Genomic DNA, 17,654 nt, shown 5'->3' with positions numbered 1-17,654 from the left:
GATCGGACATGATGATAAATCTATTTGCTACTTAGCTATTTTAACTCTTCTTTGTTATATTTTTTGCAACATTAGATGATATAGTTGAGGTTGTCATGATAGTATATATTGTGGTATCTTGAATGTGATTGTGGATCTTACAACAATCTTTGTAAGTCAAATTTGATGAAAAATATTCAATTATTTTTCTTTTGTGACTTTATTCAAATAGTTTAGATTATTTATTGACTATAAATAATTAAAAAAAATGAAATTAATTTCATTCACGAAAAAACTACTATTGTAAATAAAGAATTATATATTACAAAAAACCGTTGTCAAAAGTTAAAAAGGACAACGGTGTTAAAACCGTTGCCAAAAAATAACAATAACGGCAATGCTTTAAAACCGTTTGTCTTAGATTACTATAAAATGGCAATATTTTAAACCTGTTGCCAAAAAAACTAATGGTAACGCTTTTAAACCGTTGTCTTAGATGACTATATAATGGCAATGGATTCAAAACCGTTGCCATAAAACCAATGGTAACGGTTTTAAACCGTTGTCTTAGACAACTATAAATTGGCAACAGTACAAAAACCGTTACCAAAAAACGACACCAACGGTAATGCTTTAAAACCGTTGCTGTTGTGGATAACAAAACTACAACAGTTTAAAACCGTTGCCAATCCAGGTACGATTTTAAACCGTTGTATCAAGAAAGAGAACGGTCTAAAACCGTTGCTTTCTGAGTAACGGTTGGAAACCGTTGTTTAAAAGTTGTGTTCAAAACCGTTGCCTATACCAGTAACTTTGGCAACGGTTTTTTTGTTATCGTTGTCTTAGGTCAAAAACCGTTGCCTTTGAGCATTGGCAACGGCCGCATATACCACAGGTCAAAAATCGTTGCCAAAGCGTTGCCTAAAGTTTAGGAAACGGTTTTTCAGTCTACGGCAACAGTTTTTGACCGTTGCGAAAAGCCTTATTTGTTGTAGTGATTGTCAGCAAATAAGGACACAGATCCAATCCCTCAAGAAGGCCATTGAAGCAATGAAATCAACACAACAAGCAAAACCATCAGAGTTCAGCCAGCTAAGCATGGTGGACAAATCAGGTGAAGAAAAAATTTCAGAAAATAAAACAATTGCTGAAATCATTAAAAAATCCACCCAAGATAAAAAATATTATGTAATTTATAATGGCCCCATGAAAGGAGTATATGATGCCTGGGAAAAAGCAGCACCATTCACACATCAATCAAGGATAATTCATAAAGGAGGGTTTCTAACACTGGAAGAGGCAAATGAATCCTTCAGGGAATATGAAGCTCTCCATCCAGAGCAAACCCTAAAAAGAGCAGATAAAGCTCCAATTCAAATCCAGAGAACAGGGATAATAAGAAACATTCCTACAAGGGTTGAAATCAAGGAAAAGAAAAGGGTCTGTAGATCAAATCTCAGAGAAACCCTTAACATAGTCCTAAATTGGACTGAAGAAAAAAGGGCAATTTTGGGATATTATCCTATTGCCAAAGAACAGCTAACAAAGCTAGTTATATTTCCAGATGCTTCTTCATCGGACACCTATAAGTTTTTCCAGTATGGATTAATTGATACAATTTTAATTTTTAATGATCTAAAAATTATTAATGAGTTTCCTGCAGGATTTGTTGATGCAGTAAAGAGATTTAAAAATATGATTGACAATGTAAATCCAAGGGATATATCCCTAAAATTTACAAACAGTCAACCTATTTTTAATGAAGAAGAAGAATGCTTGGTTCCAGCACACCAAGTAATATTCATGTCCGTCTTTCCAGGAAATTTTTAACCAATTGATCAGATTCAAGACTTAACAATTTACAGTCATGAAGGAAGACTAGCCAGCACACTAGCAAGGGTCTTCGAAAGAACTCAAAAGATAACAAGGGAATCTCACACAAGAATCAATTATAAAAGCAGAAATACTCTGCTTGTGTCCAGTAAAAGAAATGAAATTGAAGAAAGAGAGATGAGACTCTTGGTAGAGTTTGAATCTGCATTCTACAATCTATCCGGACTCTTAGAAAAACTCCCTGAAGGGATAAAAAGGAATCTCTGCTATTTGATAAAAAAAATAGAGAAGACCACAAGTGCCAGCTGTGTGTCTCAGAAATATCTGAAGAAAGCAATAATGAAATGGGATCCACCCACATGATAAAAGAAGAAGACAGCTCATCCACCCACATAAAAGAAGAGGACAGCGCATCTGAAGCATCTCTCGACATTATTGCATAATGACGTAAGCGCTTAGGTCATAGAGCACCAACAATGTAGCTGGTGCAAGATAATAAACAATGACGTAAGCAATGACGTCATAAGAAGGGTAAGGATGGGAATTGTCCATCAGACCCAACCATTATAAATAGATTGCTTAGGCAATTGTAAAAGATATCAGAAAACAGAAAGCAGGAGGCTAAGAGTACTCATATGCTAGGAGAGCAAGGAGGAAGCTGCCGAGGCAATTCTGTAGTCTGAAAAAAGAATTCCCTTAGGAAAAAATAATTTTAAACTCCCCTCTGGAGTTAATATCTATAATCTCCCCTCTGGAGATAAAAACATCTTATGTAAAATATACTAAATAAAGGAAGTTTTTTTTCCAGAAAGGTACGCCTTTATCCTAATCTCTTAGTTATGAATTATTTAGAAAGTTTAGAATTAACAGAAGAATCTGATTATTATAGATTATCTGCCTTATTAGATAATGAAAAACAAGCTGTTCTAAAAACAGAATTAAATCTCAAATCAAATGAAAATTTTAATAAACAAAATCTTTTAAAAGAAGTTTTTAATAGAAAAAATATAATATACTATGGAAAAATTCAACTCGAAGCCCCTATAAAGATAAAATCCGCCAATGGAGAACTTGAAATAGCTTTGATAAATGAGGAAGAATTGAGTAAACAGATTGAGAAAATTAAGGATCAACAAAAAAGATCTAAAATTGGATGGATTCATATTAGTACTATACAAGTCTTAATTAAATCTACATATATGAAAGGAATTAATTCACCAATAAGCTTAGCAATCTGTAATAAAAGAATTACTGATGACCCAATAGATCAAATAATTGGAATTGTTCATGGAAACTTGGCAAACGTAAATGTTAAATTCAATGCCCATCTTGGATACGCTATACCTTTATCAACTGAAAATCTTGGAAGATCTATAAGCTTAACTTATAAATTTCACAGAAAGAATCTAATGGAACAAGATGATGAACCATTTTCAATTACATATGCAATAAATTATGCTTTAACAAATAGCCATCATAGTATAATATTTAAAAACAGAGAAAGAATTTATGTTGATAAATTATTTCAGAAAATTGTAAAAACAGAAATACCAAAATATAAAGCTATTGAAAACCCAGTTCTATTATTAAAAGAACCATCAGGAAAATTAGTTTCATCGAATTTTCAAATAAGAGAATCTAAAATTAATAGCCCTTTAAGTTTATCTAAGTTAAAAATTAAAGAAGAAAATTCTGAAATAAAAGAACTAACAAAAAAAGTCGAAAAATTAAATGAAACCCTAAACACTAAATTATGACAATAAATAAAGAAGAAATATATGTAACTTATCAAGACAAGAAACAAGAGCTATTTGAAAGAAAAAATCGTTTGAATTATTTACAGTTCTCTGAAATAAATCAAAGAGCATTTGAAGACCTAAAAATAATCTATGACAAGTTGAAAAGAGAAGTTGAAGAGCTAGAGAAATTAATAGAATCTTTAGAAAATAATAATGAATCAATGATAGAGTTTGCAGAAATTTTAAAATAAATAATGAAGCATAAAAAGATTGAAAAACCAGAAAATAAAATAAAAAGAAATAGGACGAGAAAATTAAAAGGTAAAATAAAGGAGTATAAAAGGGAATTAAACAATCTTCAGATTGAAATTGATGATCTTATAATAAAAAGGATAGAAATAAGAATAAATATAAACAAGTTGGAATTAAACTTAAAAAATTTATAAATGCCTGAAAAACCATATTATGACTTAAAAGAATTAAAGCTGTTGAAAGAAAAAATGGAAAATGAAATTGAAAAATTAAACAGATATTTAGAAACAGGAGAAAGTATAGAAATAAAAGAAGTTATTGAAGATTTGAGAAATTGTATTAAAGAAAAAGACAAACAGATAAAAGATTTTATATACAATAATCCATGCAAAAAAGAATCTTATAAATTAAAACAAGATTGAAAAGTTATGAATTAAAACATCAAAGACTAGTAATAACTGCAAGAGAAATAGTAGAAATGGTCAATACTTTTTATCAAAATCTTTTAAATAAAGCACCTATACAAATTATAAACTTATTCAAAGTAAAACATGAAGAATTAATAGAAATTTCGAAAAAGAAATTAAAAGAAAAGCCAGAAATTAAAAATTGGTATCAGAGGCAAGTTAACGATTAAGGATAACACTTTTTTTTTAAGCAACACTTTTAGTGATACACTTTTAAATCAATAAACAACCAAATAAAAACAAAAATCTGTAAATCTGTACCAAAATACATCTGTACACTAGATGGACCATTAACAATTCATAGTGTGAGGAAATAAGTCGTCTCGGTTAATCTGGATTCGTATTAACATTATAGCTTGATATGGACTTTGGTATATGTGATGCACTTAATTATTTACTCCATAGAGAATAGTGATAAGTGACAAGTCAGTGAGTCACCATTGGCATACAAAATATTTGTTAACATTTGATTAACCATTTTCTTTTATAAAATATGATATCAACTAGTGCAGATACAAATTATACAAAAGAAGACAGTTATATCAGTGATAGTAAGATAAGTAAACCCAGTGAGCTGCTTTCGCTGACAAGGAAGAATAATTTGGTACTAGAATCTAGTTTCACTGAATAATTTAGCACTTCTAAGTAAGAATCCAACCCACCAGAAATTAAAAAAGAAAAATAAAATAGCAACTAGTGTGAGAAACAGAAACCTTGAAGGAGGTTTTTGTTGGGGTAACAAGAAAAGATAGTTGCTAACCTTGTAAGAGACAACTGGAGGCTGAAAAACTCCAACGTGCACCCAACCATTCTGAGAGTCAGATTTGCCAACAAGGCAACGGAAGATTCAGAATCAGCCTCATAAGTTAGCCGCCTTTTTAAATATTTTTATTTTCTGTTTTGGGAAAAAAAAAAGCTTTTCGTTTCTAAAAGAAGACACACATCGCTATAGCAATTGGATTTGGATAGCGTATCACCCAAAAAAAAAGAAGCCGATTTTTATTTCTGAAATAAAAAAGTAAACCGCGCCAGGTAGGGGTCGAACCTACGACTTTCTGCTTAGGAAACAGACGCTCTATCCACTGAGCTACAGGCGCTTATGTTGAGATGTTGCAGATATAACTTAATTTTACATAAAGTATTAAAAAAAGTGTCATATACATATATATAATATTCATAAAATCAATTATTATTAATTGTGTATTAATATATATGTTATTTTATTTATTTTTATTTTGTATTTTATATTTTAACATATATTTTATAAAATAATTTATTTTTTGTGCACACATAGTGTAATTGATATTTATTTTATCAAAAAGTATATGCACATAAAAAATCAATTATCATATATTTATGTATATATGTGTTAATTAAGTTATTTTTAATTTATATTTTATATTTTAATATATCGTCTATATAAATAGTTGATTTGAGACCTTTTTCCATATATGTAGTATGATTATTATTTCATTTCATTAAAATAAATTGCTAATGCATTTAAAGCTTTTGCTAAAAATTAATTGAATCAGATATTCTAAAATATATTAAAAATGGTAACTGAAAAAAGAAAGACAAATTAATAAATGAGGTAAAAACAGAATACCATACTTGATATACCTATAATGCATAAATAGTAATACTCATATATACACGGAACACGATACGATATAGGACACGAAATTTATATAAGATTCGAAGACATATTATATACATAAAATATAATTTTTTATAGATAAATTGTAATGATATTTTATTAATATTAAAATATAAATTAATTTTTTTATATATTTAATATTTTTTATTATATAAAATATTTAAAATATTTTTTATTTTAATAATTAATAATATATTATTTTTAAACTCATTTTAAAAATAATATTAAAAATAAAATTAAACGCATAATAATATTTAAATGTATCTAAATGTATTTATTTTTTATTTTTTATTAAAATATAACTAAATACAAAAAAATACGCATATAAAATAAATATCATATTTAAAATAAATTTGACATGCAAATAAATAAAAAAAGTGTTCCTACTACATATGTCTTGACACAATAACAACATCTCACATAAATAAAAATGGATCTTCTCAATTTTTTTAACATTTGAGAGAATAAAATATAATTTTTTATTATTAATTTTATAAATAAAATAAAAAATAAATATAAAAAAATAATAAAAAATAAAATTAAACAATTGACGGCATTCAATTTTTTTTTTTTCACCAATAAACACCCACTCCCCACATACGCAACTATTTGATTTGGATTTTCACCTTCAAAGGACAGTGCCTTAACTCTCTCTCAACAACCATAGAACACATAAGTGCATAACCAAGCACTGCCACACCATAATGGGCAATCTTATTATCTTGATAAACAAATCCATATAATCCATTATTAAATTACTTCCATACTCGAATCTTTGTCTTATTTTTTTAAAAGCCAATCTTTCTCTTCTCTCTCACACACCCCACTTTCATTCTCCCAAAGTTTTTATTCATGGATACCCACCTTCTGTTTTTCCCCTCTTAGAGGAAAAACTTTACCTTCTTGCCATCATTCTACTCTGCTCCCTCTTCTGTTTTAACTTTTAATTCAGCCTGCATTCCCCACCCCATCAATCAAAATCTCTACTTTTAGAAACCCATTTGACCCTTTCTTCATTCTGTTGCAAATTCAGAGCTGAGAGCTCTACCTGGAGAAAAAAGCCACATAAAAAGCTTTCCATGAAGTTTCAGAATGATGATGAAAGGAGCATAGACAACCATGCTTTGACTTCTGTTAACACCTTCATCATAATCATATTCTTGAGGTAACCTATGTTATTTTTTCTTCTAATAAGTTGTATGCTAAAAAACAACTCGAAAGTGATATCTTCACATAAATGAGCACAAAAATGTTTCTTTTTCTTAAAAATTCTTTGAGTATTAGTTGAAAAAAAAAACGTGCCTTTTGTATCCAATAATAAGATAGATGCCAAGCTTCATTTACAGGAAAACAAAAAGATGTTCCTATATGGCTATATCACATGCTATGAAGCCTTAGGTGATAGCTTTTTATGTTTGTATTGATCACTCATTCCCTGTGTATAACTAAATTCCATTTTGTGATGACAGGCAAAGGCATTTCCTGCTAAATAATATTCCCTTGTGTCATCCTTATACTGCATAGTACGGTTTGTGATCTCCACCATGGCAGCCACCTTCAAAGGAATCAAAAAGAGTTTCAAATACATAGCGCAAATCTTTGGTAATTGTGTCTTTGTACTTCATTCACTTCACTCACACTCTTTGATTTTGATGTGGTTGGTTTATTGGGGGCTAAGTTGGGAAGTGGGTGTGTTGTTGTTGTTGTTGCAGCTGTGAAAGAGCAACGAGAATTGGAAATTGGGTACCCGACAGATGTTAAGCACGTGGCTCACATTGGTTGGGATGGCCCCTCAGGGAATGGACCCAGTTGGGTATGAAACTCTTATAGTTTTGAGAAATTATTCTATGGTCATGGAACACTTAGCTTGATCATGCTCTATTTATTCAAAGAGTAACTGAGAGTATTTATAGTTTTATTTGAAATGTTACACTATGAATAAATGGAGCGTGATCGACCTAAGTATTTTATGAACATACGATACTTTCTCGAATCTATCTCTTCCATTGATGTTACAACAATTTAGGATCTCATGTTTCAATGTTTTGTCTGTTCTTTTGTTGGATTCTATCATTCTTTTTCAACTTTCTTTTCTATGATGCAGATGAATGAGTTTAAAACAGCTCCTGATTTTACAACATCACTTGGCAACTTGGATGAACTAAGGGACAATAGTTCTTTGGCTCTCACTCCATCATGGTCCTCCCAAGGTATACTACTTTTGCTTATCACTTGTCATGTAATAATAGTAACATTTTTATTTTAATTTTTTTTCATCCGAGTTAAGTGTTAATTTTGGCTTCTATATGTGGTTCCATTAAATATTGATATCTTGTATTCTATTCATGTGGAACCGTGCAGTCTTTCTTGACCTGAATAATACCAACAGATGGCCCTTTCACGGGTTAACTAGTAAAACGAGAAAACGTTTATTTGATTATTATTTTTGTTGTTTTGAGTATTTTCGAGATTGCAAGGCTTGCAAAAGCTATATCTAGATTATTTGCCACCAAAGAAAGAGTTTGGCTCTTATGTCACGAGCAAAACTCATATCCATCAAAGGAATCTAGTGGTTATTATTGGCCTTTGCAATTCGTTAGCACTGTCTAAAGGGGTCCACACCAGAATTTTTTCTTAAACAGATTTGATTGTGTATTAAATTTAGCACACCACTGTGCTTGATAAGAATATGGTGATTGGTTGGTTTGTCTTCGGTTTCTACATGTGATAAGTCTCTGAGAAGACCTCAATGAGATCAAATGAAACCTTAAAAATTTGCAATGATACATGTGTCATGAAAACGGAGTGGAGCTGCTTAGCTATATCTACATGAATGGTTCAATTAAGAATCTGAGTGATTATGAGATTTGTTCTTCCTGGGCATGTGACTAAAATGGAACCATCATTTTAAAACATTACTGTGACATTTTAATTGGATTTGCAGTAATTTGTTGTCATAAATTTTATTAAACATGTATCAATTGCTAACTGCAACAAACAGCCTATTTCTTAGTTTTGATGATTAGCTAACCACTCCTTGTTACCATTTATACTGATAAGGGAGAAGTCATGCATCACTTGCCAAATAGGTTTACTATTATATATTACTTTGGTTACATGTTCTTGAAAAAATTAGTTATCATGAGATGCTGTGCCTTTATTCATCTCTTTAGTCCTTGACGTACCGAGCTCGTTGTACCATGTGATGTACTATATTCTTGTGAAAACTATATGTTCTGAGTTGGGTCAAGAGCCAAGTTTGGAGTATATCACCCCACAAACTTAGTAGTAAATCAGAGAAAATGTACTGAAATTTCTGTTTGAAAGCTGGCACTCTGTGAAGTCCTAAATGGCTGTTGTATATTCTTGAAGAGTCTTTGGTGCATGCAGAAATTGTCTGGATTTGAATGTTAATAAGCTCTTACTCTGTATCCTGTTCTATGTTACTTGTTTTTTCTTCTAAATGATGATAATTTTTGTGTTACTTGAACCTTTTGAACAGATTTTGAAGACTCCATAGGAAGCCAATCAACACCATCTGTCCTTAAGGGAATTCATTCTGCTGGGGTTCCTCGTGTTCCTAAGAAGCCAAAGCGCAAAAAGACTAAGTCGACTTCCTCTTCCGAGTCGCTATCTACTTCATCAAGACAATTAAGAGCAGTGAAGTCAAAGTCTAAGCAGAGAGAGAGAGAAGCAGCAACAATTGCTCAAGTGTATCAGATTCAAGATTATGAAGACATAGGAAAGGATTTGGCAATGTGAATAGCAAAAGAGACTATGCCCTTTATCAAGTTATCAGCAAAAGCCTTAGGAAAATGGTGTTTAGTAAATCCTAATCACTGAGAGAAAGAACCAAAATTAGTTGTCAAACACTAGAAAATAAGAGGGGGAAATTGTGATTATCTTGGGGAGAATGGAACAAATGGGTGTTTACCATATGCAGGCCTTAAATTCACTAGCTTATAGTATTGTCCATTTTGCAGATTAAAATGAATAGACATGGCAAAAGGTTATTTACAAGATCACCATGGTAGTAATTATATTAATGATTCTTGTTAAGGTATTATAATTATAATTTTATCAGCACTATTTTATTATATTAGGGCCCCGGTAGTTCTGTTAATTGAAGCCAAATGAAAAGAGTTGGTATTATCATGCTTCAATCTTTGATAGATATTTTACTTCTAATGGGTTTCCTTGTTTTGCTTACTTTCTTTTATGCTCCTTCTCGCTTTAGAAAAAGTTATCTTACACAAGATAACAACCTTCTAACCTCAGCATAAGGAAGTAGAAGAAGCCGAATGTATCTTGTTATAATTTGTCAATCATTTTGGTTTTCCTTATATATATACACACAGACACGTACATTAATAATAGGCACAAAACGAGTTAATTAATCTTTTTATATTTATCAAATATATATGATAAGAATAAAGACGAGATTAGTTAAAATGAATATTTATACGGAAAACAAAATAAAAAAATGTAAGGATTAGCATTTTTAGCAAAAAAACAAGAAAAATTAGTTAGTGTTGGATCAAATTCGATGCAAATACAAAAGAAAAATGTTGGTCACATAATATTTGCGGCAAAAGTATTTGAATATATACATGTATTTTGATATTTCTAATAAGCTAATGTACTTAGGAGAAAATAAAAAGTACAACATGCTTTGAATCCTAAATTCTAATAATAAATTTTAAGTCTTAAATTTTGAACTCTAAATTATAAATTATAAACTATAAATTTTAAATTTTAAACTATAAATTATATCATTTTAAATATAAGTTATTGGTATAAAATATAATAAACGAAAATGTATGATTTATTTAATTAGCAAGAAGCATAGTATTCATTACTTAATAATAAGTCGCGATGAACCAATATTCACCGATCTAAAATGTATATATATAAAATAAAAAAATTGGCTCATGAACACGGTCCACACGCAAATGCCAGCAAATTTGTATAAGTAATACAGTCCAAGCACACGCCAGCAGTTTTGTATAGGTAATACAGTCCAAGCAATGTATTCAGGTACAACACAATAAGCAGTGGACATTGATGAGCTACGATTCAATATGCAGTTATATGTATTCACTTCATCATCATCAGCATATACACACATCGCACCTACTTCCTTTACATGCATGATGCAAGCAACTTTTTCTCTACTACTTATTCATTTTATATATTTTTTATCTGAAAAAAATATTAAATTAAAAACGAAATTTAAACCATACCACATGATTATATGCAGGTCCTCAAAATATGAACCATACTAAGAGTGAGTAACTCGTGTTGGTTGGCTAAATTATCCCTAATAATTCTCGGAACGCAAGTTTCTCGTTCTATCTTTAAAAACTCTTCCTTATTTGGCTTTTAATTAATTATTATTATTATTACTATTATAATTACCTTCTTTCTATTTTGGCGGTATTAAGTATTAACATTGCTTTTAATGATTTTTTTGCCAGCGAAATATCTAGAAGAAAAATAAATTAAAAGCTTCTAGAAATTTGTTTTCAATATATGTATTATCATATTATTTTTTAGGCTAAAATATTTTTTATATGACTTAATTTGAGATGTAATGACCGAACATGAGACTTCTAAAAAAACCAAGAATGTGAGAATGGACTTCTAAAACTGTGTATATATTTTATTGTTTCTGGCCCTTTAAAAAAAAAATATTGGAGCGACAAATTCAAACAGAATAGTAAAATTTTTGGCATCCTGTAAGGATAGTAAGCAATGATAGCAGGCAGACAGTTTCATATCTGGAGGTGTGTCGCATTGCTATTCTTTTTGTAATTTGAGAGATTCAATTGTGAAGTTTTTGTATACTTGAATCAGATAAAATCTACCACTTTTCTGCTTTATATATTTAAAATATACTAAAATTTGTTCTATATGAAAATTAATTTTTGAAATTTTTAACTCTAAAATTTAATTCTTTTAGAATAAAATTACAAGAATACTAAGATATTTATATTTATTAAAAAAATTAAAAATTAAAAATATGTATAACTTTGTTCACTCTTTCTTTAGATTATACATGAATTTTAGCGACAGGTCAACAACTTGACAAATCCATTCAAAACTTAAGAGAGATTATAATAAGAAAGAAAAGGAGGAAAGAATAAAACTTCACTGGTAACTAAGTGAGTAATGAGAGAACTTTAGCATATTGCTGATTACTAAAGATGACAATGGAAATATGATAAATATTTACACAAGTATTTTATTTTCTCTTAAATTCATACCTGTTTCGTATTGACTTCCAACAGCATATCTTGTTTTTTTGTTATTCTTTTTGAAATATGAAAGATTTGGTTTGAGTATGAAACAGCGAGTACCGAAATAAATATGTACTCTCCGTATACGTATTTTCTATTTATTTATTTATTTATTTTTAATTTGATAAATTTTAAATTTTTTCTATTATTTTTTTTTGTCATTGTTTTATTGAATACCTGATATAATCATCCAATTTGTTCATCTCAAGAATTTTGACCGAAGTCAATCTTACTGAAATGTTCTTATTGCAGCTGTAGGTGGTCATCTCCGATAATAATTGATTACAGATTATAAACATTTTGGTTTTTTTATATCCGCTCTCAGTCTCTCAAACAACCCTAATGCAATGAAGATTGAAGACTCATGTCAATATTGTCATGCCTGATCCTGCTCGTTGGGATGAAGTTCAAAAAAAAAATAGTTCATCTGAAGAGTTTTGGTCTTAATAGCCAGTAGCCACTTAATCGAAAAGTTTTTTTTGTTCTAAATAAAAATAAGTTTTGATCAGTACAATTGAATATTTTTTTTTAAATTAGTTTAAATTTATATTATTATTAAAATTTTTTATTTTTTATTTTAAAACTATTTAGATATGTAATTTGTAAGATATCAATTTGACTATTTAAACTATTTAAACGTATATTCTTTACTTTAAGGTTAATGATTTTTTTAATGTTAAATTTGACATAAAATATATTTTATTAATTAAAAATTATTATTTATTTTAAAAAGTTTGTAAAGTCTACATATATATTTGTATTTTTTAAATTTTATATATATATATATATATATAAAATAACTTCCTTTATTTCAACATGCATGAAAGGCAAATAGAAAGAATTAAAATTTATGTGTTATTAATTATATTTGAAAGACCTATAAAAAAAAAAATATATATATATATATATTTGAAAGAGGTCATAATAATATATGGAGAGTACGACTAAAAAAATATAAGAAGAGTATTAAGATTATGTTTTTTCTAAGGATAATGTTATATGTACATTAAAATCAGTCACTAAGATGAGTTATTAATATAAAATATATGTTAAAATATAAATACACATTAAAAATAAATTAAACCACATATGTATTTATACACAAATATATTAGTGACTAATTTTAGTATACAAATAGTATTGTTGTTTTTCTAAATAGTTCAAAAGCATCAGTGCATAAGATTTTAATTTTTTTTACGCAAACTTCCTCCATATTTTTGTTCGTGCGCACATTAACGAATAGATAAAATGATAAAAATTTTTTATAATATACTTAAATAGATTTCTAAAAAAATTTATATTGGATGTTTACGTTTTTTAAACAATTTACATTATGTTGAGTACCTAAAATTTACAAAACTAGTATATATAGGTGTTTTCATCACATTTTTAAAGATTTATTTATCCAAGTAAAAATCATAAAAAAATTAAAATTTATATATCTTATTTTGTCAAATTTAAGAATCTCAATGTAATAAAAAAATTTTAGAATAAAAGTCTGACACAAAATTTTTTAGAGACCTATTTAAATATATATATATATATATAGCTTTTTGTAACGGAAAAGGCATTCACATGGGTTCTTTGCATACTTATGTTAAAAATAAAGTTTCAACAACGTTAAATTCTTTTTGTCTTTGAGCTATTCCTCATTACTCTAGCGTGAGAAAGTAAAATTATTATTTAATGTAATTAATTTCTTTCTATCATGGATTTTAAAAACAAAGACCATTTTATTCCTTTGGTACGTTAATTCTGCATTGTATTTTGGCTCTCACACATGTTTAGTGCTTTTTGACTTTGGGGGCTTGACATATTGCAGAATATACGTAAACAGCATCATAATCTAGTCATCTGCATCTACATCTACATATATATAATGCAACAAGCCTCAGAAATTGTATTCTATAATTTATAACCAACAACATTTCCTGATATGTCAAACCATTCTATGATGAACAACAATTCCTCAGGTAGTGATTATTTTCTAAGGAAAATTCTAGAGATACAAGATTTTGAGGTTGACACTGACAGTCACACCAACATGCAACAACCTCCTCCTGGCTACGGCAGCGATCACCCCAAGAAGAAGCGCTACCAGCGCCACACGCCGTATCAGATACAAGAGATGGAAACGTACGTAGGCGTTCAATTTTCTGTTCCATTGCACTGTTAATTATTATTACCTCCCTTTCAGAAAGACATTGTGTTAATTTGGCTAAAAGTGCTACATTAAAGAAAAAATTAGTGCTTGTCCTGTTTTTATTTTTTTGGTTTAAATGCATGATGAAGTTCTTTTATTAGGTTCTTCAAGGCGTGCCCTCACCCGGATGAGCAGCAAAGGATAGAGCTGGGTAATGTTTTGGGATTAGACCATTTGCAAATCAAGTTTTGGTTCCAGAACAAGCGAACCCAACTCAAGGTATGATTACTATAATAATGCTCCACATGCATGATTATTTCTGCTGCTAATGAGTAAGGTGGTGTCTATATACGTAGAATCAATACGAACGCAACGAGAACTTTGCACTGAAGAATGAGAATGAGGAGCTTCGAGCTGAGAACGAGAACTACAAGGAGATCCTAAATAGTATAAGATGTCATGGCTGCGGAGGCCCACCTCCTCCTCCATTGACCTATGACCAGATGAGGCAGGAGAATAACAAGCTAAGAGAACAGGTAACAATTTGATCGAGGTCTATAGTATGAACATTTATTCAAAACTATATATATCACTCCTTTTCATTCTTTTCCTTTTGTTAAACTCTCAGATTGAGTGGATGTCAACAATGATGTCTAACTGTGTTCTACAAGAGCCAGATAATACTTCCAACCCCAACATCACCAGGCCTCAGAATGTGCCTAATATAGAATCATCTCAGCAAAACAACACCAACAACATGATGCCTCAGACTCAGAGTGTGCCTAATCAAGAACTTGGTAACATGGCATCACCACCTCAGAGCAATAACATTGACATGCTGTCTCCAAGTATGTTTAATCAAGGAATTATTGACAGCATGCCATTGACTCAGCAGAACAATGGCATTGACATGCCTCAGAATGTGATTAATCATGGAATTGTCAAAGACATGCCATCATCTCAGGCTCACAACAATGTTATTAACGTGACTCCGCCTATGAGTATGTTAAATCAGGGAATTGGTGATAACATTGCCGTTATTCCTCCTAGTGTGCTTGATCAAGGAAATTGTAGCGTGCCATCATCATCTCAACACAACAACGAAATTTACATGAACCTGCCTTTGAGTTCGCTTAATCAAGATGTTGGTAGCTATGGAGCAAAGTCAAAAGACAAAGCAGGGGAAACGAGTAGTGGTAGTGACCCTCTAATTAGGTCACTCCCAGTTTCTAACAAAGCCATGATCGAGGAGCTTGCGGCTGTGTCACTGGAGGAACTCAAAGCCTTGGTTCAAGCAGGGGAGCCCATGTGGGTCAGTGGGGCCCACAACTCTGAAACTATCAACGAACAAGAATACTATAGGACTTTCCCTGGTGGAATTGGTCCAAGACTCTTGGGGTATAAATCTGAATCTTCAAGGGAATCCAGGGTCATCAACATGAATCACGTTAACCTCCTTGAGATCCTTAATGATGTGGTCAGTGCTCTTTCTTCCCAACAATATGATTCTCAGGATCATATTAGCCTCATCAGATTAATAACATACTAATCTGAAAGTTCCAATGTTATTTTAATTTTTTCAGGATCTATGGTCACGTGTGTTTTGCAGCATTGTTTCAAAAGCAGCAGGATTTCAAGTCCTATCAACTGGACAGGCAGGAAGTTATGATGGAAACTTGCAAGTGGTAAGCAACTTTTGCATCATTTTCACTATCTAACTCTGATGGATCAATTATTCAAAACAAAACGGAAACTTGTTATTCTATTTCCATCAGGTGTCATCAGAGTTCCAAATGCCAACACCACTTGTTCCTGCTCGCGAGTACTATTTCCTACGGTACTGCAAGAAGCTCCAAGATGGGAGATGGGTGGTGGTCGATGCTTCCCTGGAAACTTCACAACCAAATGCAACAATCCCTCCGACTCGAAGAAGGCCCTCTGGTTGCCTGATTCAGGCATCTCCAGATGGTTACTCAACAAAGGTACATACGTACTTACTTGTCATCATCATTTCCTGAAATCAATATGAACATAGCTTCCAAGTTCCAACAATGATGAGATAATTAATAATATTCAATTCGTTTCAGGTTACCTGGGTTGAACATGTAGAAGTGGATGACAGAGCACTAATGGTGAATAGTATGTATAAGCCTCTAGTTGAATCTGGCTTAGCCTTTGGAGCTAGACGCTGGGTCGCACAATTAGATAGAAGATGCGAACGTATTGCTAGTGCAGTACAAACCACCACCATACTGCAACCACAAGAAGACCAACTTAGTGGTATATACATATCTAATATACGTATCATTTTTAAGCTATGATTTGATACTCATGCATGCATGTTTATACACAGTGACGAGTGTTGAGGGCAAAAAGGGGTTGGTGAAGCTGGCTGAGAGAATGGTTATGGACTTTTTAAGTGGTGTTGGTGCTTCAACAGTAGAAAATTGGGCAATCGTAACTCCATCAACAAATCACAGCAATATAAGAATCATAACCCGAAAGGTTGAGGACGATCCGGGTAGACCTTCCGGTATAGTTATCGGTGCCGCAACTTGTTTCCACCTCGCAGTTCCTCCAAACAGCTTCTTTGATAGGGTTCGAACTGCAAACGCAAGAGCAGAGGTATGCGTGCCTCAAATTGCTATTAAACTTCAATTCAACAACCTCCAAATTTAATTCCCCTAAACTTTGTTACAGTGGGATGTTCTCTGTACCGGAGGTGTTGCTGAGGAATTTGCACACATAAAAAATGGTCGCGACCCTGGGAACTGTATCACATTATTCCGTATCAAGGTAATTTCGTAATTAATCTCATACAGAGCCTAAGAATTAAGCTAATTGTTTTAATAAATGCGGAATTGTAATTGCAGAGTTCAGATGCGAAGAACAACGGGATGATAATAGTTCAAGAGAGTAGCAGCGATTCAACAGGGTCATTTGTGATATACGCACCGGTTGATATGAATTCGATCAATGCAGTGATTGGAGGGAGAGATCCCGATGAACTTCCGATTTTGCCCTCGGGAATGGCGATTCTTCCAGATGGAGGTGGAGGTTGTTTGGTGACGTTGGCATTCCAGATATTGATCGAGTCAGATCCAACAAAGAAGATATCGATCTGTTCAGTGAGCACTATTAACCAGTTGGTTAAGGTTACGGTTAACAACATCAAAGCTCTATTCAAGACTGAGGAGGAACCTAACGAGAGAATCTAAGTAATCTTTAGCTTTGGCATAGACATATGGATATCGAATTATCGATATATCCTCTTAATAAATAAAA

General features: G+C 31.3%; 2 protein-coding genes and 1 non-coding gene across 3 annotated transcripts; 2 read left to right on the top strand and 1 right to left on the bottom strand.

Annotated features, from left to right (window-relative positions):
- Positions 1-5,294: 5,294 nt before the first annotated feature.
- TRNAR-CCU (transfer RNA arginine (anticodon CCU)) lies at positions 5,295-5,367 on the bottom strand. The gene has a single exon. It is a non-coding gene; the product is annotated as a tRNA-Arg (tRNA).
- A 1,191-nt stretch (positions 5,368-6,558) lies between these two features.
- On the top strand, positions 6,559-10,051 carry LOC130948191 (CRIB domain-containing protein RIC10). Its single transcript, XM_057876903.1, has 5 exons — positions 6,559-7,092; positions 7,397-7,529; positions 7,640-7,740; positions 8,032-8,137; positions 9,430-10,051. Exons 2-5 carry the CDS (start codon positions 7,472-7,474, stop codon positions 9,687-9,689), a joined length of 525 nt encoding a protein of 174 aa, XP_057732886.1. The 5' UTR covers positions 6,559-7,092; positions 7,397-7,471; the 3' UTR covers positions 9,690-10,051.
- Positions 10,052-14,162: 4,111 nt separating this feature from the next.
- LOC130950176 (homeobox-leucine zipper protein HDG2-like) lies at positions 14,163-17,625 on the top strand. Its single transcript, XM_057878711.1, has 10 exons — positions 14,163-14,362; positions 14,531-14,648; positions 14,726-14,905; positions 14,998-15,846; positions 15,953-16,054; positions 16,145-16,351; positions 16,457-16,649; positions 16,723-16,994; positions 17,070-17,165; positions 17,243-17,625. The coding sequence occupies exons 1-10, from the start codon at positions 14,163-14,165 to the stop codon at positions 17,585-17,587; spliced, it is 2,562 nt and encodes an 853-aa protein (XP_057734694.1). The 3' UTR covers positions 17,588-17,625.
- The last annotated feature ends 29 nt before the right edge of the window (positions 17,626-17,654 follow it).

The sequence above is a fragment of the Arachis stenosperma genome, chromosome 9 (genome assembly GCF_014773155.1).
Source record: "Arachis stenosperma cultivar V10309 chromosome 9, arast.V10309.gnm1.PFL2, whole genome shotgun sequence".
NCBI lineage: Eukaryota > Viridiplantae > Streptophyta > Magnoliopsida > Fabales > Fabaceae > Arachis > Arachis stenosperma.
This window is presented reverse-complemented; position numbering and strand designations above follow the sequence as displayed.

Coding starts and splice junctions, on each gene's coding strand:
- LOC130948191 (XM_057876903.1), top strand. CDS start 7,472: ATGGCAGCCACCTTCAAAGGAATCAAAAAGAGTTTCAAATACATAGCG. Junction 7,741..8,031: donor CAGGGAATGGACCCAGTTGG/GTATGAAACTCT, acceptor TCTATGATGCAG/ATGAATGAGTTTAAAACAGC. Junction 8,138..9,429: donor TCCATCATGGTCCTCCCAAG/GTATACTACTTT, acceptor CCTTTTGAACAG/ATTTTGAAGACTCCATAGGA.
- LOC130950176 (XM_057878711.1), top strand. CDS start 14,163: ATGTCAAACCATTCTATGATGAACAACAATTCCTCAGGTAGTGATTAT. Junction 16,995..17,069: donor CTGCAAACGCAAGAGCAGAG/GTATGCGTGCCT, acceptor ACTTTGTTACAG/TGGGATGTTCTCTGTACCGG. Junction 17,166..17,242: donor TCACATTATTCCGTATCAAG/GTAATTTCGTAA, acceptor TTGTAATTGCAG/AGTTCAGATGCGAAGAACAA.